The following is a 27,253-nucleotide window of genomic DNA, read 5'->3' on the forward strand; positions in this document are numbered from 1 at the left end:
CCATGCCACAACTGCACTACAAACCCAGGCCGACGCCGTAGCCGGTCTAGCAATAGTACCGGAGTGAGTGTAAATGTGCTTCAAGGTAATTTCCTGCCTGCTATCAGCCGGTTCCTTGAGGGAAGCCGTATCCTGAGAAGGCAGTGCCATCTTTTTGGACAAGCGTGTCAGCGCCTTGTCCACTTTTGGTGAAGATTCCCAGCATATCCTATCAGTTTGTGGAAAAGGATACGCCATAAGAATCCTTTTGGGAACTTGTGGTCTCCTATCTGAAGAGTCCCAAGCCTTTTCGCACAATTCACTTAACTCAAATGATGATGGAAAAGTGACTTCAGGCTTTTTCTCTTTATACATGTGTACCCTCGTGTCAGGGACAGGGGGTTCCTCAGTAATATGCAAAACCTCTTTAATGGCCATAATCATGTACCGTATACCCTTAGCCACCTTCGGCTGTAATTTTGCATCTTCATAGTCGACACTAGAGTCAGAATCTGTGTCGGTATCTGTGTCATCGATCTGGGATATGGTGCGCTTCTGAGACCCCGACGGGCCTGGCGTTACAGGGACAGGCATGGACTGGGTACCTGACTGATCCCTAGCTTCTGCCTTGTCTAACCTTTTATGCAATAGATTTACATTTGCATTCAAGACATTCAGCATATCCACCCATTCCGGTGTCGGCGTTGCCGACGGCGACCTGACATTCAAACACTCCCCCTCCACCGTAAGCGAGCCTTCCTCGTCAAACATGTCGACACACGCGTACCGACACACTTCACACACACAGGGAACCCCTTTTCTGAAAACAGTATCCCTGTCAAGGCCCTTTGGAGAGACAGAGAGAGAGTATGCCAGCACACACCCCAGCGCAAAAACCCTGGAGACCAACACAAAATGTTTTTCCCCAGCAGCGCTGTGTAATATGTAATCTGCCAATTATGTGCCCCCCCCCCTCCCCTCTCTTTTAAGCACCCTTTCATCGTGTGTAAGCAGGGGAGAGTCCGGGGAACTTCCTCTCAGCAGTGCTGTGGAGAGAAAATGGCGCTGGTGAGTGCTGAGGGAGAAGCCCCGCCCCCTCAGCGGCGGGCTTCTGAACCGCTCAAACTTAGGAAAATATGGCGGGGGCTCTTTTATATACATGTACAGAGCCCACCTGTACATGTATATAGTCTTTTTGCCATGCAGAGGTTTATATTGCTGCCCAGGGCGCCCCCCCCTGCGCCCTGCACCCTTACAGTGACCGGAGTATGTGAGGTGTATGGGAGCAATGACGCACAGCTGCAGTGCTATGCGTTACCTCAGTGAAGCTGAAGGCTTCTGCCGCCTGAGACGTCTTCTGACTTCTGGCTCTGTGAGGAGAACGGCGGCGCGGATCCGGGGGTGGACGCCCAGTAAGAACCTGCGTTCACCCCCTCTGGAGCTAATGGTGTCCAGTAGCCGAGGAAGCAGAGCCTATCTTTGACAAGAAGGTCTGCTCCTCTCTCCTCAATCCCTCGATGCAGGGAGCCTGTTGCCAGCAGTGCTCCCTGTAAAAAAGTAGTAAAAAGTAGAAGAAAAATCCAAACAAAAATGCTTTCAAGCAGAGAACTCTAGAGAGCTCTCTACAGTGCATCCATCTTGCTCTGGGCACAGTGTAAAACTGAGGTCTGGAGGAGGGTCATAGAGGGAGGAGCCAGTGCACACCCAGAATCCAAAGCTTTCTTAAAGTGCCCTATCTCATGAGGAGCCCGTTTATTCCCCATGGTCCTTACGGAGTCCCAGCATCCTCAAGGACGTTAGAGAAAATGGAGAGAGAACAAGTACAAGCCAATCAGCTCCTAACTGCCATGTCCCAGGCTGGGTTTGAAAAATGACAGTTAGGAGCTGATTGGCCGGTACTTTTTTCTCTCCATTTTATCACTCTCCAAGCAATGACATATCTAGCCCTATATATATATATGTATATATATATATATATATATATATATAATTACCTACACAATTTTTAACTGTGTTCACGCCTAAACAACTAAGCTGCATATAATTTGGCAGTATGATGGAGCTACAATGACCAACCGAGATTTTAATTGCATTTTTTTCATATATATTTAAATGGTAATCAGAAGGATACTGTCCTGTTTTAGAAGTCTTAATCTAAATGTGCATACACACTAGATGATGTCGCTCTATGAGCGACATCGTCTGGTGTTTCCCCTCCCGGGCTGGGCGGTCGGCCGTACACACTGAGCGATATGACCGTTCATATTGCTCAGTGACGTCACACTACAGCCGGACAGTCCAGATTGAGCATGCATGCACCGCCAACACCGAGGGTCGTTAATGACCCGCGGTGTCACGCATCGGTCGCCGTGGCCAGCAGAGCCGGCCATAGGCATAGGCAAACTAGGCAATTGCCTATGGCATTTGATATACCTAGGGGCATCATCAGCTTCTGCTGATTAAAATGATATGCGGCATACCTATATTCTGTATGTAGCATTTCATATGCAGATACAGCCACAGTCTCACACAGTATATTGGCATGCTGCATATCAGTTTAATCAGCAGAAGCTGCTTGTGCATCCTAGCCACATAGCAATGCAAATAAGATGCATTTTCATTAAAAAAAAAATGTGCCCGACGTTAGCATTGATGCAAGATTTGTGAGGACACATCTGTATCCAATCAGAGGCAGAGGTCACAGTGTTAGTGGAAGTGTGAGTGCTGTGTGCATGTGAGTGGGTTGGTTGTGCAGTAGTGTTCAGAATATGTGTAAGGAACATTATGTGTGTCATGTAAAAATGCATTAATAATGTGCAACATATGTGTAAAGGGCCACTACTGTATGTGTGTCATTATATGTATAAGGGCATTAATAATGTGCGGCATATGTGTAACAGGGTACTACTGTATATGTGTCATTATGTGTATAGGGGCACTAATAATGTGCAGTAAATGTGTAGGGGGCACTGTGTGTGTCATTATGTGTATAAGGGCATTAATAATGTGCAGCATATGTGTAAGGGACATTATGTGTAAAAGGGCATTAATAAAGGTTGTCATAATGTGTAAGGTGCATTATGTTTATAAGGACATTAATGTGTCTCATATGTGTAAGGGGCATTACTGTTTGGAATTGTGTATAAATGCATTACTAATGTGTGGCATTATGTGTATAAGGTGCTCTACTATGTGGCGTTGCATATAGAAAGGGCACTACTGTGTTGTCTAATGTGAATAAAGAGCAATAAGGTGTGGTGTAATGTGAATAAGGAGCAATTCAGTGTGATGTAATGTGAATAAGGGGCTCTACTGTGAGGAGTAACATTTATAAGGTAAAGTGATACTACTGTGGGATGTAATATGAATTATGAACACTATCGCAAGATAAAATGTGAATAAAGTTGCAGTACTGTGTGGCGTAATTGGAATTGGGGTTACTATTGTGTGGCCATGCCCCTTCCCAGCAAGAAGATGCCCCTTTCTGGGCTGTGCGTCAAATGTGTGAACTGTTCCTATTTAAAATATAGGGGGTACAAGGACTGCTATGGGTGAGGGGTGATGGTGCTGGGAAAGAGGTGCAAGGTCAGAGGCAGAACCAGCGGTGGTGCTAGGGGGCACCAGCCAAAATCTTGCCTAGGGCATCATATTGGTTAGGGCCGGCTCTGGTCGCCAGCATAGACACTTGCCGAGAAAGTGAACGACGTCACTCAGGAAGAAAATGAGTGACGTTGTTTATTTTATCAGCAAGTGTGTATGCACCTTAACACTGGACGGTATTATTTTTAATATATTGTATGTTTGTTGTATATGCAGATGAAATATTTATGTACTAATTCACCAGTGCTGTCTAAATTGTTTTTATAGTTGTGACTAATTACCTGGGCTTGTTGGAGGGGCCAGATGGTTTTATCTAAGGAGGACATATCCTCCTGTGTAACTGTGATTTGTTTTATTTTTTAGCGGGTGTGGCCACTTCTTCAAACTTGGCCACACCCCTCCTTCATGACATGGGCCCGTGGCCTATAGCCAATGCCATATTTAGATATTGTTAGCCATTGTAGTCTATAGGATACATTATCATATTTTTTTATTGTAAGGAATCCTTTGTATACAGTATGTCTACGTTAATGCTTGCACTGTGCACACATGCATGGTCTAATGACTTTGCATACACATGGGGTCTATTTACTAAGCACTGGGTTGAGATAAAGTGGATGGAGATACAGTACCAGCGACTAGCTTCTGTCATTTTTCAAACACAGCCTGTAACATGGCAGTTAGGAGTTGACTGGCTGGTACTTTACCTCCGGCCACTTTATCACCAACCAAGGCTTAGTAAATAGACCCCATAATTAGCACCCAGTAAATAAAGTGATAGCACTACTTATCAGTTTACTTTTTTTCACATTGCAGGAATGGCCGTTGTATTATCTGCATGAATTTCTTGTTACATGTCCTGATAAATATTTTCTTAATGCCATTTTCCAGGTAAAATGCGGGCCATGAAAACTAGGCCCCATAGTCTGGGTTAGAAATAAAAAAAGGGAATTCCTGCTATAATATACTGTATTCCAGAAGGGAAAAAGGCAGACAATCCCTCCTTTATTGGACTAACCTTCACTTGTTCTTATGGGGTTTTATGCATAACTGTGAATGGAAAAAAATGTATTTGGACATTTGCATGGAACAAAACGAATATTTACATAAATTATATATACAATACAATAAAAAAAATAAAAATAAACTGTCAATAAACATTTTAAAAAGAAGTCACTTGATCCATTTGCTAGCAGATTGAGTCAATAAGAAATCGTGTATCACTGTACATCGCCCGTATAATACACACACTGGGGAAGAAAAAAAAAAAAAATCAGACAGCAGCACAAGTAGGAAGTGAGGAAGGCGGGCGGGCCCTTACAGCAAAATATCAAGCGTGTTTAAGGCTCCTTGCTGACTGAGTGTCCCTTTGTCCCTCCTCTCTCTGCACAGCCCCAATGACAGCAGCGGGGACCACCGGACCCATGCCATCCTGATCCCGGCCCCAGCATGCCGGACACAGAGCCGGACAGGAGCAAGAAAGCCCAGCCAGATGGTGAAAGGGCAGACCCGGCTGGCAGCCAGCATGGCACGGCTGGGGTCCTGGGTAAGGCTGGTGTCATCTTAGAATATACACTGGGAATAAACGGAGGGTATGTGTAACATACGAGGCTCAGACGTCAGGTGTGTGTGTGTGGGGGGGTTTATGTGCTCTGCTTGTGCGTGGGGTCAGTCAGTGTATGTGTGGGGTGTTTATATACATTGGCCTCTCTGCAGTGCACTGGCTGTGTGTGCACCTTGTCATGCCTGACTATGTGCTGCTGGAGGATATAGGTTGAGGATGCCGGACTTTGTGCAGCCTATGCGATCTGACATTGCATGTGTGTGCTCCTTCCTGTACTGTACTAGTCATGCTGTGTGTACTATGTAATCAGCACTGTCCTGTGTTACCGGATCTGGACCCTCTGCAGCAAATGGGAGCTGACACGAGGGTCCATGCACTGGCGTCTGATCTCCCATCTAGTACTATGCAGCTGTGGCTTGCAATGTTAATCTTTTCAGTCGAGCGGATAGGTTTTGTTTCCTGGACCCCATCAGTGTTGTACATCGCCTACTACTGACTTTGGCCATCGTTGTATGAGCATGTAGCACGAGTACAGAATTGTTTGCAGGGAAATGTGCTCTGCAGTGAATGATTTTAGGCTTTTAGGCTAGAACCCCCAGTCCCCCCACCTGCAGTGACTGTGTAGAACCTCTGTAACTATATGATTCTCCTTGAGCGTGCTTCTATCTATCTATCTATCTATCTATCTATCTATCTATCTATCTATCTATCTATCTATGTATGTTCTGGCAATAGTGATGAACGTTCCATTTATCTACGCAATCTGATTGATGATCTGTTTTTATGAAAGGTCACATAGGGTTGATACTGTGCAATATCAAGGTGATTGTAACTTCTTTGTATCCGTACACATTTCTACAGTCATTTGTTTGTGTCAACTGATGGATTAATACAGTGATTACCAAACTGGGTGCCTTGGGGCACTTGCAGGGGTGCCTCGGGTTGGTGGACCAGGGCCAACTGAAATTATTTATGGTCAATGTAATATACAAAACCAGTGCTTGTTTCCAGTCATAAAATGTGTGGACAAACAGATGCGAATCCTGCCCTCATCACATAACTGAGCCTAAGCATGACTATAAACACAAGTTACTTAATTTAATACTTTTTTTTCTGAATTTCTCAATAAAAAAACTTTTGGCCTAGGGGTGCCATGAAAAAAATTCTGATACTCTAGGGCAGGCATTCCCAACCACAGTCCTCAAGGCTCACTAAAGGGGGGTACACACGGAGAGATCCGTGCTTAAAATCTAAGCAATCTTGCTAGATTGCTTAGATTTTAAGCACGGATCTGCCGTGTGTATGCCCTCCAGCGATAGCGATGCGCGGCCCCGCGCATCGCTATCGCCGGTGCTAGATTGAGCCTGCATGCAGGCTCAATCTAGCGGGTCGCTCACTTCACCGTTGTGGGAAGTGAGCGGCTCCCCGTCGGCTTTCCCCCTCGCTCAGCACATCGCGCTGTGCTGAGCGGGGAGAGAGATGTGTGCTGAGCGGTCTGTGTTAAGATTGCTCAGCACACATCTCTCCCGTGAGTACCCCCCTTAACAGTGCAGGTTTTAGTGATATCTAGGCTTCAGCACAGGTGACTTAATTAGTACCTCAGTTATTTTGATTTAACCATCTGTGCTGCAGCCTGGATATCACTAAAACCTGCACTGTTGGTGTGCCTTGAGGACCGTAGTTGGGAATGCCTGCTCTAGGGTGTCGTGACTCAAAGTTTTGGGAACCACTGGTTAAATGTTATAAATTTGTATTTTTTTTTTTAAATAGCCAAACCAAATGTTACATCTTTCCATTAAATACTACAGGAAAAGGAGCATACACACTAGACGCTTTCTGCCTAAAAAAATAAACGATACAACATAAATGTTATCGTTTATTTTTAGGCTGAAATTGTCCAGTGTGTATGGGGTCAATATTGGTGACTGATGAGCTGCATGAATTCGAGAATGATCGTTATTGTTGAATAATAACGTGCAGTGTGTACGCACTCTATCTTTCAATGCCTGCATTTCTCCATCACCCAGTGTGTACCCGACTGAAGTCTTAGTAAGTCTGTATATTAGTCTTAATCAGTGGCGTCACTATGGGGGTGTGGACCGCAACTGGGTGTCACCGAAATGTCGACTCCTTCACAGTGAAAGGAGCTGGGTGCTGCAGTGTGACATACTCCTGCAGCATTTGACTCCTGTCTCAGTGAAGGAGTTGACAGTACAGGCACTAGCCTCCGGGGGCAGCCCAGCATCGCCGGAGATGCTTGGCACGCCCCTGGAATGATGGAATCGAGATTCCCCATGAGGCCACGCCCTTTATGTTAGATCACACCTCCTTTGCCTCTGGCGCACAATGGCGGAATATAAAGTGCACACCAGTTGTTACTAGACCTAGTGACGCCTCTGGTCTTTAAACTATGCAATTTTCAGATGCTTGGTCAGATAATCTATGTATGCAGCACCCTGGGTCAATTATTGTTCCAAAATCAGCAGATTGTATGTTTGGATCTGACCTGTTGCACCTTTCTCCAGAAACGATAAGCCAGTATTGTGCACATTTTGTAGTGTGTGTGATTTTCCCATCATCTCTCCGACCTTTTTGCTGATTGTGACTTTAAAAATGTCACCTTTTGTGGTGACTTTAGGACAGATAATCGCTTGTGTATGCTATCGAAATCAGATATTCTCTAGATTGTTTAATCTTTCTAAAAATCGTAAAGTCAGTCAGATTGTGAGTGAAATTGTTCATGTACTTAGTATTAGGGGAGAAAAAAGAATAATCAAACAAAATGCTTTATCTTTTACACATCTTGAAGGGGTATTGCACTTTCGTATTAGTTTAATTCACCTTCATATATAATATACCATGATGTCCACAGGGCAGACCAACCAGATGCACTAATGCAAAACAAAGCTGTGTGCTTGTATATGCGGTTCAGAGTTTGTAATCACCCATGCATATGCTACAGCTGTATTGTTCGCTTCTCATTAAATACATTTATATCCAGATGGCTGACGCCTATTTTTTAGTGATGTTTTTTCATGTTTATTTCAACTTTTCCTTAATTTACTGTCCATGTCACCATCTATTACCTTTAGTAACCTTGTGGTGAGCAGAGTGGATTGAATCCCCTTACCCGAAGTGTGGCGAGCAAAGACGTTTCTAGTAATTTGGGTCATGTTTAAACATACAAAATGGCACCCAAAGATAAAAAAAAAAATCTTGTGTTAACCTTTTTTGTCGTTCATGTCAACCTTTTGTACTGTCTATTTTTTCATGTCGACCTATTGACCGTCGACCTCCTGACTGTCCATTTGTTAATCCACACCCTTTAAATCCATGGAGAAACTTTGCGTGACTATAACAAACAACTCTGCCTCATTACATAAACAAATGACAAAGCCTGAGTGAAACAGCCATGGCTCTAGCAAAAGCCTCAGCAAGCCATATAATGCAAACCCTTAAAGAAAGTAATCAGAAACTCTAATTAGCATAGAATTTATGCACGCTTTCCTGCAACTTTTATTATTATGTATTGGTTTAACTTAATGTCATTAAAAAGTGCAAGATAAGCTTTAGTTCAAGCATGTGTTCCAATTAGTTAGATTTCTGCCAAACTGTATAGACCTATGGAACAAGGTGTCAGCATTTGTGGAAGAACACCATTTGCAAAAGCCAAGGGGATGATTTGGATGGAGTTTCTTTTAAAGTAAAGCTGGGTGCACACCTATACAGTTATCTGCCTGATCACCTGATATAGGCTGATCAGCCTGACTGTTGTATAGGTGTTTATGGAGGAGCGTTAGTTGATAAATGGCATAATGCACTCCTGCAGCTGTCTGGATCGGGAGGTCGCATCTTATGTGCTTATTTAATATTTTAGATGCCGACCTTCCGATCCCATAGAAGACCTTACTCAATAAGTTATTTCTAGCACAGGGTCACAGGGGGTCAAGCTGAGTACACAGCACACTACATACTACTCTGGATAGTTAGGAGCATTTAACTCAAATCAGCTGAGTGATCGCAAAGGTGTATACCCAGCTTAAGAAGAAAGCACTCTGATGTGTGTAGTTTTGTGGAGCAATGCAAAACCAAGAAGATTTAAATTTGAGGAGTATGAATCTTGAAATAAGATAACTGGGCATATGTAATAGGGTCCAAGTTTGCCTGAGGTGTGGGATGCCGGTTGATCTCAGAATTTTTTTTTTAAGTGACTATCTTTTACAAGGCATGGTTTTGCCTTTTAAATGATTGCTGATTTAAAAAAAAAACGTCAGGGCTCAGCCGGCATCCCGCACCTCCATCCAACTCAAACCCTATTTCATGTTATCTAAAGTGCGAGGCTGCTTTATGCCTCCATGTTGCACTTTGATGGACCAGAGCACGTCTAGGCTTACTCCATGCAAAGTAATGCAATCCTACAGCCTCCCAAACGTTTAACATGGAATAAAGATGCTCTTATATCTTCTCGCTCTCTTGGTTATTTTAAGGTGTGTGTTAAAACAAACCAAGTTGTGTTTTAGGAGAAAAATTGAAGTGTTTAATGTACTTAGAAAGTGGTTGTAAAGTGATAGTAGAAAATAAAATTTGCAACTTATGTATTGTACCACCAAGTGGACTAGGTTGTGGAAGCACCACTCGAGACTGAAGACTAGGAGTATATTTACGTACAATGACGTGAAAAAGGTTTCGCACCTTCCTGATTTCCCCCCCCCCAGTTATTACTAGTTTGTCACACTTGTTTCAGATCTTCAAACAAAATTGAATATAAGACAAAGACAACACAAGTAAATGCAAAACTTTGTTTTAAATGATGATTTCTTTTATTGAAGGAAAAAAGTTATCCAACACCAACTGGCCTTGTGTAAAATAGTAATTGGCCCCACAGCTACTCATTCAACCAGTGAACCAAATTGAATTGATAATTGTGTCTAGTCTAATTTAACCCAATCAGGCTTGATTACTGTAGCCCTGTTGAATCTAAACATCATTAAAATAGAATCTTTCCAGCAATGTGAAGTTGGCTACAAGGTTTCAACAAGCAGCACAGTGTGCTGCAATCAGAAGAAATTCCAGAAGAGATGAGAGAGACAGTTATATTAGACTGGAAAGGATTACAAGGCCATTTTTAATGCTCTGGGACTCCAGCGAACTACAGTAAAAGCTATTATCTCAAAGTGGAAAAAAGTGGGACATTGGTGAATCTTTCCAAAAGTGGGCAGCTTACCAAAATTCCTCTAAGGGCTCATCAACGACTAATTCAGGAAGTCACAAAGAACCTAGACAAACATCTAAGGTTCTGCAGGTCTCTATCATTTCAATGTCTGCGTTCATGATTCCACTATAAGAAAGAAACTGGGCAAAAATGGTATCCTTGGGAGAGTTGAAAGGTGAAAACCATTGCTTATCTAGAGTAATAAAAAAGCTTATCTCGTTTGCTAACCCCCCCCCCCCCCCCCAAAAAAAAAAAAAAACAACAACAAAAAAAACAAAACACTTTGATAGCCCCCAAGCCTTTTGAGGACCTTTTTAACTTTTTTTTTTGGAAGACATTAGTTCCGTTACATCTTGCGTAAAGCTGACCTAGCATTCCACAATAAGAACATACCAACAGTCAAACATGTTGGCAATGGTGTGGGGATGCTTTTCTGCTTCAGAACTTGCGTGACTACACATAACTGATGAAATTCCAGGGAGAATGTATAGTCATCAGTCCATGATCTGAAGGGGTGTGGTTCGTTTTATCGACAGTATCTAGGTCGACCACTATAGGTCGACAGTCACTAGGTCGACATGGATGGAAGGTCGACAGGGTTTCTAGGTCGACATGTGCTAGGTCGACAGGTCTAAAGGTCGACAGATCTAAAGGTCGACATGAGGATTTTTTTTTTTTTTGGTGTCGTTTTCTTCATAAAGTGACCGGGATCCCAAATTAGTGCACCGCGTGCCCTCGCATGGCTCACTTCGCTCGCCATGCTTCGCCATGCTTCGGGCATGGTGCCTTCGCTCCGCTACCGCTTCGCTCTGCACACTTTACCGTTCCAATCGTAGTCCACGTGGATCGTTAAGTATGAAAAAATAAAAAAATAAAATTTTTTTTGGAAAAACTTATGTCGACCTTTAGACCTGTCGACCTAGCACATGTCGACCTAGAAACCCTGTCGACATTCCATCCATGTCGACCTAGTGACTGCCGACCTATAATGGTCGACCTAAACATTGTCGACCTAGACACTGTCGATCTTCAGACCGGATCCCGATCCGAAGCTCGTGCACATTTAGGTTATGCAGCAAGACAATGATCCAAAGCTCAAGAGCATGTCCACAGGCTCAACAGAAACTAAAGTAAGATATTTGAGAGGCCTAGTCAAAGTCCTTACTTAAATCCAATTTAGATGCTGTGGCAGGACCTTAAACAGGCAATTCATGCTTGAAAACCCTCTAAAGTTGCTGAATAAATGCCGTTCTGCAAAAGAAGAATGGGCCAAAATTCCTCCACAGTGGTGTGACTTATCTACATTTATAGGAAGTGTTTGATTGTAGTTGTTGCTGCTAACGGCAGCACAATCGGCTGTTGGGGGGAATTCAGTTGTTTTTAACTTAAAACTAATAGCCACATTAAAAACAACTGAATTCTCCTAATTGGGCACAACAATTAAAGAGCATCCAAAACAATTGAATTGCAACATTGGGTGCCCATTAATTATAGCAACTTAAAAAACAATTGAATTCCCCTAATTAAGTTTAGTGGGGCAATTATTTTTTCACATAGTTGATATAGGTGTTGGATAACTTTTTCCTTCAATAAAGGAAATAATTCATAACTGTATTTTGAGTTTGCTCAGATTTTCTTTGTCTTATATTCATTTTTATTTGAAGATCGGAAACAAACAAGTGTGACAAATAGAAGAAATCAGGAAGACAAGAAAAACACTTTTTTAACACTATTGTGCCTTTATATGTGCTGGGCAGTCCATATCAAATTATATATCACGCCCAATATCCTTTCCAAAGATATTGCGCCCATAGTGATCAGGTTACTGTGCGAGCTGAAATGATTATACCTTGCCTGTCAGCAGAAACGGAGCGGGTGTAGAAGGTGGTGAAAATAATTAAATATTTTGCAGTGTGAGTAAAGTGCGATACATAAACAAGGGAAACAGATTCAGAAAAAAGCAGATTTTTGGGTGATTTTTCAGTGGGAATTAATGCGTCAGTTGTTTGTATTACTAAAAGAATGAAGTTTTTGCCTATATAAAAATTACTGCTTTAATTTCCAATAATTGTCACTTTGCAAAAGTGTTACATTCCCTCCTAGAGTTGATTTTGCTTCTCCATGGACATAGTACAGTTTGGCAGGGCCATAGCTGGTTGAAAGAGCGTCCTGTTTTGGGTGCTGAAACTTGCAACTTTATGACGTCATAATGAGGTGGCTGTCCCCCATCCTCAGCCCACCCTAAATTCATAATATGCCACATGGTAGAGGATGACAGGGATAGACAGCACCAAGTGACAGGTACAATCACCCAGTCCTGTGCTGTGTGGTGAATGATCCCAGTTAATTCAAGTTCTCTGAATATGAACCCTTCTCCACTTTTCTGTGGAGTCTAAAGCTATTATTACAATAAATGTGTTGTGAGAGTTTGATAAAGCTTTTTACAGCATTACTCACTGTCTTCCTAAGATTTTATTAGCGTTGTCTCTTCTCTTCTATAACAATGTTACAGTTAGTAAAGGGATTGAAAAAAAATGTGCATGGTTTAATGACCAGATATTCATAATCTCAGGTTTAAATAGATTAAATGGTTTTGATGTGTGAAAATTGCCCAATATTGCTTCAGGATATATGTATGTTCTTGATGCCTTTGATGTATGAATAAATTCATTGGTAGGATTCCGTCACCTGGTTATTTGGACATAATTGCTTTACTTCATTTTTTCCAAATTTCTGGCTTTTGCACATACTTTAAAGATTTATAACCTTGGTAACAAATGTGATACACACCTATCAGCGATTACATAAAAAGCACCTGCATAATATTGTGTAAGTCCTCATCGTACTACCAAAACAGCTCTTACCTGACAAGCTTTAGTGAACAGAGGGAGATCCGTTGCATCAGCGAGGTTTCAGTAATATTTGTAATGATGAAAACGCACTTACTTAACTAGTGTTCCACATTTTCCTAAACATTTTAATAATGTTGAACTGTCTGCACCAAGGAATATATATTGCACCATTTGTTTTGCTCTTTCCTTGCACCGCATCTGAGTCAGCGACAATGAAAAACCTGGATCTTAGTATAGCTTCTCCTAGTGTAGCATCAGTTGATCCAAAATATGTAAAATATCTAGAAATGTGGCATACACATAATTTCTATCTATAGAGTAATATTCTGTGAGACAGACGCAAGCAAATGGGCAAGGTGCTCCATTAGTTGTTTGTTTTAAACTCCTGGAAGTTCTGTCCATTGGGTTGGACACCAAGGTGTGAGAGAACCACACTCTGCTTCAAAGAGCAAGTTTTTATTTTTTATTTTTATGACTACATATAGTGTAGCCTGCTCACATTGTCAACAAATTTAAAAAAGGAAAATATTGGACCACTAAAGGGTGTGTTGGATGTCTTGATTAATGATGATAGGGAAAAAGCAGATTTATTGAATAAATTCTTTTCATCAGTATTCATGAGTGAGGATCAGTTAACGGGAGAGGTGCACAACATCAGCGATAAAAACGACCTGTTGCTAAGTACTTCATTAAACGAGGAAGTAGTCCGAGAGAGACTAAGTAAAATTAAGCTAAATAAATCTCCTGGGCCGGATGGACTACACCCCAGGGTTCTTATGGAACTTAACTCAGAGCTATCGAGGCCCTATATTTGATTTTCAGTAAGTCAATTACATCAGGAATAATACAGAAGGACTGGCGTACAGCAGGTTACCGTTCCCGATTGTAGTCCACGTGGATCGTAAAGTATGAAAAAAAAATATGTGAAAAACTCATGTCAACCCTTTTCCATGTCGACCTAGTGACCACGTCGACCTAATGACCGTATCCCAAAATATCCAAGGTTACAACATGTAAATGATATATAATTTTATAAAACAGGTTGAACTCTATGGACATTTTGTCTTTTTTCAACCTCGCCAACTATGTAACTATCTATGTAATTATAATAAGAGATGTGCTCCGGCTTCCCTGGTCTATCTTCTAATAATATTCTGGAAACTATCTTAGGACCATATAGGCGCCTCAACTACACAAAATAAATGAAATCCACTTCACAGCAAATTGTACTCCCCTGGTTTTGTTGGTCTTGTGGGTGAAGATTGCTGTAGTATTTCTTCAAACATTTGTCATGATACCATAAAAGAGAAAAGAAACAAAGCAGGACACAGTCCTCGTGTAATACTGTCGGCTATATGCACACTTCAAAGATAGAAGACTGTTTAGTCGCACCCTTCAATCAAATAAGGTGTGATAGAGTTGCCCCCGGGCCTTTACACACTCACAAGGAGCACACCAGTGTATTACATGGTAAAATATCTTAGAAACTGACTTTTTTCGATTACCAAATCACTCACAAACATCCACTTGGATTCAGGCGTGATAAACCGTAAACTCTCTCCACCAAATGGTGTAGGGGATATCCCCCTATGCAGGTTACTCACATACATCAATTTGCTGTGTGGATTTCATTTATTTTATGTAGTTTTGAGGCGCCCATATGGTCCTAAGATAATTTCCACAATACTTTAGAATTTGGGGTCTGTGGTGTGACCCTAAATCTAAGGATCTATTAGGGCAGCCTATTGTGCGCACAGAGATTTTACCAAAATGTCTTGTATCCATTATTCTCTTCTAATAGTGGAAGCACCCTTTTAAGAATATAGGGGTGGCACTTGATATACCGGCTGTCGGCATCCCGGCGCTCAGCATACTGACACCAGAATCCCGACCGCCTGTATACCGACAACTATTCTCCTTCTTGGGGTACCCATGACACCCCTGAAGGGGGAATAAATAGCGTGGCCCGCAAGTGGCTCTTTTGCACTCGCCCCGCTGCCGGCTTCGGGATCCCAAGTGCCGGCAAGTCATACCACACTCGGGGTATAGTGGTGTAACCACAGCTAGCTTGCAATTTGCTAAAGTACTAGGTTTCCTCAAGGAGGACCTTACATATCAAGGAGTCATCTGATTTCACTGCATTACATGCTTCTAAATAAATGTGGATACCCCCAATACTCAGTTGGCTGCATTTATTTATCCATCCTCCTGTGATGGTAGTAACCATTAAACAGCCTACAAGAGAGTAGCTTCATGTCCTAGTTGGTGGAAGATCCTGAATCCCTATTGACCTGCTATAGGACTGCTAGTATGTAAGTAGTCTGGTGGGATAAATGATAAATGTGTATAGCTATAATTAAGCTGTGTATTCTAATTGAGGAGAGGCACTTAACTCAGTATGAAATACCTCCTACAGTGTTATTTCTCCTGATAATTTTCTACCATTTCCTGTGGATATGATCATATAAGAGATAAAGAGTGCATTGTGGCTTGAGCCCTAACACGTCCTGTGCAAAGAGCTCCTACCGTTTATTCAGCCATCAAACTGAAATATGTTTTCTCTAACGTCCTAGTGGATGCTGGGGACTCCGTAAGGACCATGGGGATAGACGGGCTCCGCAGAAGACATGGGCACTTTAAGAAAGAATTTAGGTTCTGGTGTGCACTGGCTCCTCCCTCTATGCCCCTCCTCCAGACCTCAGTTTGATACTGTGCCCAGACGAGCTGGGTGCTTTTCAGTGAGCTCTCCTGAGTTTGCTGAGAGAAAGTATTTTGTTAGGTTTTTTATTTTCAGGGAGCTCTGCTGGCAACAGACTCCCTGCATCGTGGGACTGAGGGGAGAGAAGCAGCCCTACTCTCTGAAGCTAGGTCCTGCTTCTTAGGCTACTGGACACCATTAGCTCCAGAGGGATCGGTACGCAGGATCTCACCCTCGCCGTCCGTCCCAGAGCCGCGCCGCCGTCCCCCTCGCAGAGCCGGAAGACTGAAGCCGGGTGAGTATGAGAAGCAAGAAGACTTCACAGGCGGCAGAAGACTTCGTGATCTTCACTGGGGGTAACGCACAGCACTGCAGCTGTGCGCCATTGCTCCACACACCTACACATACTCCGGTCACTGTTAGGGTGCAGGGCGCAGGGGGGGGGGGCATTTGGGACCTCATTCTGACAAATGAACACATATATACAGCTGGGCACTGTATATATGTATGAGCCCCCGCCAAAAATTGCATATTTAAGCGGGACAGAAGCCCGCCGCCGAGGGGGCGGAGCTTCTTCCTCAGCATTCACCAGCACCATTTTTTCTCCACAGCTCCACTGAGAGAAGCTCCCCAGGCTCTCCCCTGCAGATACACTGTAGAAGAGGGTAAAAAGAGAGGGGGGGCACATAATTAGGCGCAAAAAACAATATATAAACAGCAGCTACTGGGTTAACATTAAGTTACTGTGTTATTCCTGGGTTTACAGCGCTGGGGTGTGTGCTGGCATACTCTCTCTGTCTCTCCTAAGGGCCTTGTGGGGGAACTGTCTTCAAAAAGGGCATTCCCTGTGTGTGTGGTGTGTCGGTACGCTTGTGTCGACATGTCTGATGAGGAAGGCTATGTGGAAGCAGAGCGGGAGCAAGTGAATGTGGTGTCTCCGCCGACGGTGCCGACACCTGATTGGATGGATATGTGGAAGGTTTTAAAATGATAATGTTAATTCCTTGCATAAATGGTTAGAAAAAGCTGAAGCCTCAGGACAGTCAGGGTCCCAACCCGTGCCTGATCCAATGTCGCAGAGGCCGTCAGGGTCTCAGAAGCGCCCACTATCCCAAATTGTTGACACTGATACCGACATGGATTCTGACTCCAGTGTCGATTACGATGATGCAAAGTTACAGCCAAAATTGGCTAAATCCATCCGTTATATGATTATAGCAATTAAGGATGTGTTGCACATCACAGAGGAAATCACAGTCCCTGACAAGAGGGTACATATGTATGGGGAAAAGAAGCCGGAGGTAACCTTTCCCTCCTCACACGAGCTAAATGAGTTATGTGAAAAGGCTTGGGAATCTCCAGATAAAAAACGGAAGATTTCCAAAAGGATTCTTATGGCGTATCCTTTCCCGCCAACGGACAGGTTACGCTGGGAAGCCTCCCCTAAGGTGGACAAAGCTTTAACACGCTTATCCAAGAAGGTAGCTCTGCCGTCACAGGATACGGCTACCCTCAAAGATGCTGCGGATCGCAAACAGGAGGTTACCCTGAAGTCCATTTATACACATTCAGGTACCTTACTGAGGCCGGCGATCGCGTCGGCCTGGCTGTGTAGTGCTGTAGCAGCATGGACGGATACCGTGTCTGAGGAAATTGATACCTTAGACAAGGATACTATATTGTTGACCTTGGGGCATATTAAAGACGCTGTCCTATATATGAGAGATGCTCAAAGAGACATTAGTCTACTGGGTTCTAGAATAAATGCTATGTCAATTTCTGCCAGAAGGGTCCTGTGGACTCGGCAATGGACAGGTGATGCCGACTCAAAAAGGCATATGGAGGTTTTACCTTACAAGGGTGAGGAATTGTTTGGGGAGGGTCTCTCGGACCTGGTCTCCACAGCTACTGCTGGAAAGTCAAATTTTTTGCCATATGTTTCCTCACAGACTAAGAGAGCACCGTATTATCAAATGCAGTCCTTTCGATCACAGAAAAACAAGAAAGTCCGAGGTGCGTCGTTTCTTGCCAGAGGCAGGGGCAGAGGAAAGAAGCTGCACAACACAGCTAGTTCCCAGGAACAGAAGTCCTCCCCGGCCTCTACAAAATCCACCGCATGACGCTGGGGCTCCACAAGCGGAACTAGGCCCGGTGGGGGCACGTCTTCGAAATTTCAGCCACAAGTGGGTTCACTCCCAGTGGAATCCCTGGGCAATAGAGATTGTGTCTCAGGGATACAAGCTGAAGTTCGAGGAGATGCCCCCTCACCGATACCTCAAATCGGCCCTGCCAGCTTCCCCCTTAGAGAGGGAAATAGTGTTAACTGCAATTCACAAATTGCATCTTCAACAGGTGGTGGTCAAGGTTCCCCTACTTCAACAAGGAAGGGGTTATTATTCGACCATGTTTGTAGTACCGAAACCGGACGGTTCGGTCAGACCCATATTGAATTTAAAATCCCTGAACATATACCTGAAAAGGTTCAAGTTCAAGATGGAATCGCTGAGAGCGGTCATCGCAAGCCTGGAAGGGGGGGATTTTATGGTGTCTCTGGACATAAAGGATGCATACCTTCATGTCCCCATTTATCCACCTCATCAGGCGTACCTCAGACTTGTGGTACAGGATTGTCATTACCAATTTCAGATGTTGCCGTTTGGTCTCTCCATGGCACCGAGAATATTTACCAAGGTAATGGCGGAAATGATGGTACTCCTGCGAAAGCAAGGAGTCACAATTATCCCATACTTGGACGATCTCCTCATAAAAGCGAGATCGAGAGAGCAGTTGCTGATCAGCGTAGCACTTTCTCTGGAAGTGTTACGGCAACACGGCTGGATTCTGAATATTCCAAAGTCGCAGTTGGTTCCTATGACTCGTCTGCCTTTCCTGAGCATGATTCTAGACACAGACCAGAAAAGGGTTTATCTCCCGATGGAGAAAGTTCAGGAACTCATGACACTGGTCAGGAACCTATTAAAACCAAAACAGGGGTCAGTGCATCACTGCACTCGTGTCCTGGGAAAGATGGTGGCATCATACAAGGCCATTCCCTTCGGCAGGTTCCATGCGAGGACTTTTCAATGGAACTTACTGGACAAGTGGTCCAGATCACGTCTTCAGATGCATCAGTTAATCACCCTATCCCCCAGGGCCAGGGTGTCACTCCTGTGGTGGCTACAGAGCGCTCACCTTCTCGAGGGCCGCAGATTCGGCATTCAGGACTGGGTCCTGGTGACCACGGACGCAAACCTCCGAGGTTGAGGTGCAGTCACACAGGGAAAAAATTTCCAAGGTCTGTGGTCAAGTCAAGAGACTTGCCTTCACATCAACATCCTGGAACTAAGGGCCATATACAACGCCCTATGTCAAGCGGAGACCCTGCTTCGCGGCCAACCGGTTCTGATTCAGTCAGACAACATCACCGCAGTGGCTCATGTAAACCGCCAAGGCGGCACAAGGAGCAGAGTGGCAATGGCGGAAGCCACCAAGATTCTTCGCTGGGCGGAGAATCACGTAAGCGCACTGTCAGCAGTGTTCATCCCGGGAGTGGACAACTGGGAAGCAGACTTCCTCAGCAGACACGACCTCCACCCGGGAGAGTGGGGACTTCATCAGGAAGTCTTCGCACAGATTACAAGTCGGTGGGAACTGCCACAGGTGGACATAATGGCATCCCGCCTCAACAAAAAGCTACAGCGGTATTGCGCCAGGTCAAGAGACCCTCAGGCAATAGCTGTAGACGCCCTGGTGACACCGTGGGTGTTCCAGTCGGTCTATGTATTTCCTCCTCTTCCTCTCATACCCAAGGTGCTGAGAATCATAAGAAAAAGAGGAGTGAGAATAATACTAATTGTTCCGGATTGGCCAAGAAGGACTTGGTATCCAGATCTGCAAGAAATGCTCACAGAGGACTCGTGGCCTCTGCCTCTAAGACAGGACTTGTTGCAACAGGGGCCCTGTCTGTTCCAAGACTTACCGCGGCTGCGTTTGACGGCATGGCGGTTGAACGTCGGATCCTAGCAGAAAAAGGCATTCCGGATGAGGTAATTCCTACGCTGATAAAGGCTAGGAAGGACGTGACTGCTCAACATTATCACCGTATATGGCGAAAATATGTTGCTTGGTGTGAGGCCAGGAATGCCCCTACGGGGGAATTCCAGCTGGGCTGTTTCCTTCACTTCCTACAGTCGGGAGTGACTTTGGGCCTAAAATTGGGTTCCATTAAGGTCCAGATTTCGGCCCTATCCATTTTCTTTAAAAAAGTACTGGCTTCTCTGCCTGAAGTTCAGACGTTTGTAAAGGGAGTGCTGCATATTCAGCCCCCGTTTGCGCCTCCAGTGGCACCTTGGGATCTTAACGTGGTGTTGAGTTTCCTGAAATCACACTGGTTTGAACCACTTAAAACGGTGGAATTGAAATATCTCACGTGGAAGGTGGTCATGCTGCTAGCCTTGGCTTCGGCTAGGCGTGTGTCAGAGTTGGCGGCTTTGTCACATAAAAGCCCCTATCTGGTTTTCCATGTGGATAGAGCAGAATTGCGGACCCGTCCACAATTTCTGCCGAAAGTGGTTTCATCCTTCATATAAACCAACCTATTGTGGTGCCTGTGGCTACTACTGACTTGGAGGATTCCGAGTTACTTGATGTGGTCAGGGCTTTGAAGGTTTATGTAGCCAGAACGTCTAGGGTCAGGAAAACAGAGTCTTTGTTTATCCTGTATGCTTCCAACAAGCTTGGTGCTCCTGCTTCAAAGCAAACTATTGCTCGCTGGATCTGTAACACGATTCAGCAGGCTCATTCTGCGGCTGGATTGCCGCTGCAGGCCTATTCCACTAGGAAGGTGGGCTCTTCTTGGGCGGCTGCCCGAGGGGTCTCGGCATTACAGCTTTGCCGAGCGGCTACTTGGTCAGGTTCAAACACTTTTGCAAAGTTCTACAAGTTTGATACCCTGGCTGAGGAGGACCTTGTGTTTGCTCAATCGGTGCTGCAGAGTCATCCGCACTCTCCCGCCCGTTTGGGAGCTTTGGTATAATCCCCATGGTCCTTACGGAGTCCCCAGCATCCACTAGGACGATAGAGAAAATAAGATTTTACTTACCGGTAAATCTATTTCTCGTAGTCCGTAGTGGATGCTGGGCGCCCGTCCCAAGTGCGGACTTCTTCTGCAATACTTGTATATAGTTATTGCTTCAATAAGGGTTAAGTTATGGTTGCATCAGGGTTGGACCTGATGCTCTGTTATTTGTCATACTGTTAACTGGTTGTTATCACATGTTATACGGTGTGATTGGTGTGGCTGGTATGAATCTTGCCCTGGATTACCAAAATCCTTTCCTTGTACTGTCAGCTCTTCTGGGCACAGTTTCTCTAACTGAGGTCTGGAGGAGGGGCATAGAGGGAGGAGCCAGTGCACACCAGAACCTAAATTCTTTCTTAAAGTGCCCATGTCTCCTGCGGAGCCCGTCTATCCCCATGGTCCTTACGGAGTCCCCAGCATCCACTACGGACTACGAGAAATAGATTTACCGGTAAGTAAAATCTTATTTGAAACTGGGGAACAGAGTGAAAGGGTTGAGCAGTGTGGGAGAGCTGAAGTTCTACATTATCTGTTATTCACAAAGGATAGAAACAGCTGTATAGACAAGACCAAAGTCTGGTGAAAGTTGTGCTTGTTGTACAGTGTTCTAAGAGGCTGGAAACACAGAAAGAAAGTAGGATTTCCAGCAAGACTTAGCTCACAGACAGTGGTTTAGATAGAATACCGATTGCCAGATCAGTAACATCTGGGAGTTTGGCGAGCATCAACAAGCATACTCCATAGAGAAATGCATGATGAGTATGCTCGCCACAGGTTCTATTCTCACTCTATGGGTGTCGTGGACACCCACGAGTGGGAATATCCCTCAGCCCCCTGAGGGCCGGGCATCGGTATGCTGACCGCCGGGATTGTGACTACATCCCTATCATACACCACAAGTTTTAAATAGCTGAAACTCGTTGATAAATGTGTCCCATAGTGCCATGAACAAGATTCTGCTTTGAAATGAAAAGAGTACTACTTTTGATGATTTGGTGAGTGAATGGTCCCATCTCTCTCTTACAGCAATGCATAGCCATCTTCAACACATGCTACTGTTTATATCTAGTTCCTGTTTTATCTTTTGGTGAAAGAGTATAGAAAGTTTGTGGTTTTGAATATTTCAATAATTCAATGGTTATTTACTGGATTCAGATATCACAGATATCAGCTCTCCTTAGTTCATTCATAAACATACTTACAGTATATACATATATATATACTTAAACATAATATAAACATACTTAATTATATTGGATTATGTGACGGGTCATAAATTGGTTGGAACATATCAATGATTGCCCCATGACTACCGGCATACATATCTGTCTGTCTATCTATCTATTCTTACCCTTTCTTTACCATCTGTCTCCTCTTCCTTAATGTGTTTCCTTATCAGGACTTTAGGCTGTTAGATTTATAGTTGTAAGTACCTGATTTGTTTTTGTTTCATGATCCACCATGTGTCCCTCCAATAAAATGCCTCTTTCTCGGATATTGGGCAGAATTTAAGGAAAGGAACCTAGTTACTTCAGTTATTGTATAGAGATAAAGCAGACATCACTTGTAGGAGACGCATATTTAAGTGTGTATTCAATTGGTGTCTGATCCTCTCCGACAGAAAGGATCCCACAATGCACTATTCAATTTGTGGGCGTTTTCGACAAATTTAGCCAGTTTTTGACAATGCCGATCCAACCTTTTTTAAAAGTCAAATCTACATTGTCGAAAACGGGCCAAAAACCTGTCGGAAACGCCAGCAAATTTGACAAAACGTGTTTTCCAACAAGTCAGAATTTCCGACAAGTCAGAAAAACGGTGCTGGACTTGAATAGGTCGAATCCAGATTTGACCTAAAAAAGTCGGTAAATGCAGTTTTTGCGACTTGGCGGAATAATTGAATAGACGTCATAGTGTTCAGTCTGCAGCTCCGTCCAGTCCCACATTGAATGAATATGCTAAACTGATGAGGAAACATAGACTCTCTTATCTGCATAGAGTAGTGGGAGAGGGCACTAAAATCTAGTTGTGAAAGATCAGGACGTGGCTACAAAGCGTAGTGGTATCACTAGTTTTTTGTCTCTTTGGCTATGGCACTTTTGAAAGCCTCCATGTCTTCTGTGATTTCAGTCGCTGGATGTAAAGGGTGCAATAATAAATACAAAAAAAACAGACATAATTTGTATTTAATATGATTGCCCTATTAAATCCAGTGGCCAAAACCACAGCCTTTGAAATGCGCTGCTATTTCTTGACTGCATTGACTTTCAACAAGATGTGCCTGATAAATGAGTTCACGTAAGCAAATGTTGGAAGTTATTTTGAAAATAATTGAAGCTATTTATTTTTGGCAAAACCTATTTAAAAAACACTATAAAAAAAAAAATCCTCTTAAAGCTGTAAACCATACCTTTTCAGGCTGTCTTTCAACGTGCTTTTATGTTCTTTAAAACATTTTATTCATTTAAGAATTGAATTCTCCTATAGGGGTTAGTGCAGTATTTTAATTCAATACTTTTAGCGGGATGTAATGGAGTCAGAGATCGCTGGAAGTGCGGGTTGCCGGCCGATCTCAAATGTTTTTTTTAAGGGACAATCACTTACAAGGCCATGCTTTGTAAGTGATTGTCCCTTTTGAAAAAAATGTCTGCGATCGGCCGGCAACCCGCACCTCTCGCGATCTTGGACTTCATTACATCCTGCCGTAAATATTTTGAATGTCACATTGTCTGTCACCAAACATAAATGTCAAGATTTTCTCTAGATTGTTTCAGTTCTATGTGGTCTGTAGTCTGGATTGATGTTTTCTTTGTTTTAATGATTCTGTTCTCTTGTACAATTGGTATTTTTTAGTATATATATATATCTTTTTATGCATTTATGATACTTGGTAAAATGCAAACAGTACAAGTTATTAATTTAAGCAATGTAATAGATATTGTTAATTGATTATACAGTACCTGTATATTGTTTTCCCTTTTCAATATCAACACAGTCCCAGCGCTCCTGTTTGTTTTTGTTTTTTTTAATGATAAAACATTTTTTACCTAAGGGCTATGCTACTGTGGGACAAAATCTTGGTCATGCAAGTGCATAGGGGATCATGCATTACGTTAGCTGTGTTGTGTCATGCTATATTTCAGCGATAGTCTCGTCAACAGTGACTATATTACCTTGATCTATTCTGTGTTGATTGGGATATTTTCTATACATGGCGCTACCCATACTTAAGGTTCCTGCAGTATTGTGTGTTATGACTTCTGGTAAAAACAGCAGTTTAGGCTAGGTGCTATATTTTGTGGTGGAGGTAGTACACAGTTGTGTGTTTGCTATTTCATTAGTTTGTACACTCTGGTTATAATTTTTATATTCTCATTTGTCAGAATCTGTTTATAGTAAAATACTGTATGATTTGATCTGTCATCCAGCATTGCGTACGGCTCTAGAGAATACATTGCAGCATAACCTTGGAGAATTAGAATCTTTCAGGTCTATATAGGAAAATACAAAAATGGAAATAAATATAAGATCATGTTTTTGGGAAATAATATAAAGTTGAGAGGCAAAAATATGCTAGATTTCAGAGCAATTGGAAAAGTCAGATTTGGTGCTTTCATCTGCAGCTACATCCCCTGTAATATCCAAGGCACTCGGATCTGACAGGTTGAGTACTGTTATATCCATCCACTAATGCAGTTGTTGATCGTATCATCTTTCCTATAACATGATCCCCCTATGGACTACAAATAGTAGATGCCTCGCTTGGCAAAAACACACCATTAAAACGTTAGCAGTATATATTAAACTATTTATTAGCTGATGACTGCAACGGTGTGGCCTTAAAAATAATAATTACATTAGGTTGTTCAATTTATTAAACAAAGGTGCGGGTTGTGACTTTATATAAAATGTATTCACAATATTTTCCAGTATCTCATTTATTATGTTGTTATTACTTTAAGCTAATATTGTGAATGTGTACAATACTGTGCAAAAGTTTTTTAGGGAGGTGTGGGAAAAAAATCCGGCAAAGTAAGAATGTTTTAAAAAAAAATAGAAGTGTTAATACTTTATTTCTCTGACGTCCTAGTGGATGCTGGGTACTCCGTAAGGACCATGGGGAATAGACGGGCTCCGCAGGAGACTGGGCACTCTTAAAAGAAAGATTAGGTACTACATCTGGTGTGCACTGGCTCCTCCCTCTATGCCCTTCCTCCAGACCTCAGTTAGACTCTGTGCCCGGCCAGAGCTGGATGCACCTAGTGGGCTCTCCTGAGCTTACTAGAAAAGAAAGTATTTGTTAGGTTTTTTATTTTCAGTGAGATCTGCTGGCAACAGACTCACTGCTACGAGGGACTGAGGGGAGAGAAGCAAACCTACCTGCTTGCAGCTAGCTTGTGCTTCTAAGGCTACTGGACACCATTAGCTCCAGAGGGATCGAACACAGGGCCCGACCTCGATCGTCCGTTCCCGGAGCCGCGCCGCCGTCCCCCTTGCAGAGCCAGAAGACGGAAGATTCCAGGAGAAAATCGGCGGCTGAAGACTCCGGTCTTCAATAAGGTAGCGCACAGCACTGCAGCTGTGCGCCATTGCTCCCACAGCACACCACACGCTCCGGTCACTGGAAGGTGCAGGGCGCTGGGGGGGGGGGGGGGGGGCGCCCTGGGCTGCAATATGTATACCTTAGTTGGCAAAATGCACATAATACAGTTTTAAACTGTATATGTGCCTAATCCCCCGCCATAAATATTATTAAAAAAGCGGGAGAAGCCCGCCGCTGAAGGGGCGGGGCTATCTTCCTCAGCACAGCCAGCGCCATTTTCTCTTCATAGCTCCGCTGGAAGGACGCTCCCCAGGCTCTCCCCTGCAGTATACACTACGGAAAGGGTAAAAAAGAGAGGGGGGGGCACATAAATTTAGGCGCAAAAGGTGATATAAGCAGCTATTGGGGGAAAATTCACTTTGTATTAGTGTAAATCCCTCTGTTATATAGCGCTCTGGTGTGTGCTGGCATACTCTCTCTCTGTCTCCCCAAAGGACTTTGTGGGGTCCTGTCCTCAGTCAGAGCATTCCCTGTGTGTGCGGTGTGTCGGTACGGCTGTGTCGACATGTTTGATGAGGACGCTTACGTGGAGGCGGAGCAGGAGCCGATAAGTGTGATGTCGCCCCCTGCGGGGCCGACACCAGAGTGGATGGATACGTGGAAGGTATTAACCGACAGTGTCAACTCCTTGCATAAAAGGTTCGATGACGTAACAGCTTTGGGACAGCCGGCATCTCAGCCCGCGCCTGCCCAAGTGTCTCAGAGGCCATCAGGGGCTCAAAAACGCCTGCTACCTCAGATGGCAGACACAGATGTCGACACGGAGTCTGACTCCAGTGTCGACGAGGATGAGACAAATGTACAATCCACAAGGGCCATCCGATGCATGATTACGACAATGAAAAATGTGTTGCACATTTCTGACATTAACCCGGTTACCACTAAAAAGGGTATTATGTTTGGGGAGAAAAAGCAGCCAGTGACTTTTCCCCCATCTGATGAGTTAAATGAATTGTGTGAAGAAGCGTGGTGTTCCCCAGATAAGAAATTAGTGATTTCTAAGCGGTTACTAATGGCGTACCCTTTCCCGCCAACGGACAGGTTGCGTTGGGAAACGTCCCCTAGGGTGGACAAGGCGCTCACACGCTTATCAAAAAAGGTGGCACTGCCGTCTCAGGATACGGCCGCCTTAAAGGAGCCTGCAGATAGAAAGCAGGAGGCTATCCTGAAGTCTGTGTATACACACTCAGGTACTATACTGAGACCTGCTATTGCTTCAGCATGGATGTGTAGTGCTGCAGCAGCATGGTCTGATTCCCTGTCAGATAACATTGATTCCCTTGACAGGGATACTATTTTGCTAACCATAGAGCATATTAAAGACGTAGTCTTATATATGAGGGATGCACAGAGGGACATTTGCCGGCTGGCATCTAGAATTAATGCAATGTCCATTTCTGCCAGGAGAGTATTATGGACTCGGCAGTGGACAGGTGATGCTGATTCTAAAAGGCACATGGAAGTTTTGCCTTATAAGGGTGAGGAATTGTTTAAGGACGGTCTCTCGGACCTCGTATCCACAGCAACAGCTGGGAAGTCGACTTTTTTACCTCAGGTTCCCTCACAGCCTAAGAAAGCACCGTATTATCAAGTACAGTCCTTTCGGCCCCAGAAAGGCAAGCGGGTCAGAGGCGCGTCGTTTCTGCCCAGAGGCAGGGGTAGAGG

The 27,253-nt window shown here is 43.8% G+C and overlaps 1 protein-coding gene across 5 annotated transcripts in view; it reads left to right on the forward strand.

Moving 5' to 3' along the window:
- The first annotated feature begins 4,898 nt into the window (after positions 1-4,898).
- Positions 4,899-27,253, forward strand: part of ANO8 (anoctamin 8) — a 244,048-nt gene continuing 221,693 nt past the window's right edge. For 3 of the 5 annotated variants that reach the window (XM_063914579.1, XM_063914581.1, XM_063914580.1), the window contains exon 1: positions 4,899-5,125. In XM_063914579.1, the coding sequence (XP_063770649.1) occupies positions 5,029-5,125 (97 nt within the window). In that variant the 5' untranslated portion in view covers positions 4,899-5,028. Of the gene's footprint in view, positions 5,172-27,253 lie in introns of all 5 variants that reach the window. The other 2 variants (XM_063914582.1, XM_063914584.1) reach the window with 2 other exon arrangements.

This window comes from Pseudophryne corroboree, chromosome 1, assembly GCF_028390025.1.
Source record: "Pseudophryne corroboree isolate aPseCor3 chromosome 1, aPseCor3.hap2, whole genome shotgun sequence".
Classification (NCBI taxonomy): Eukaryota; Metazoa; Chordata; class Amphibia; order Anura; family Myobatrachidae; genus Pseudophryne; species Pseudophryne corroboree.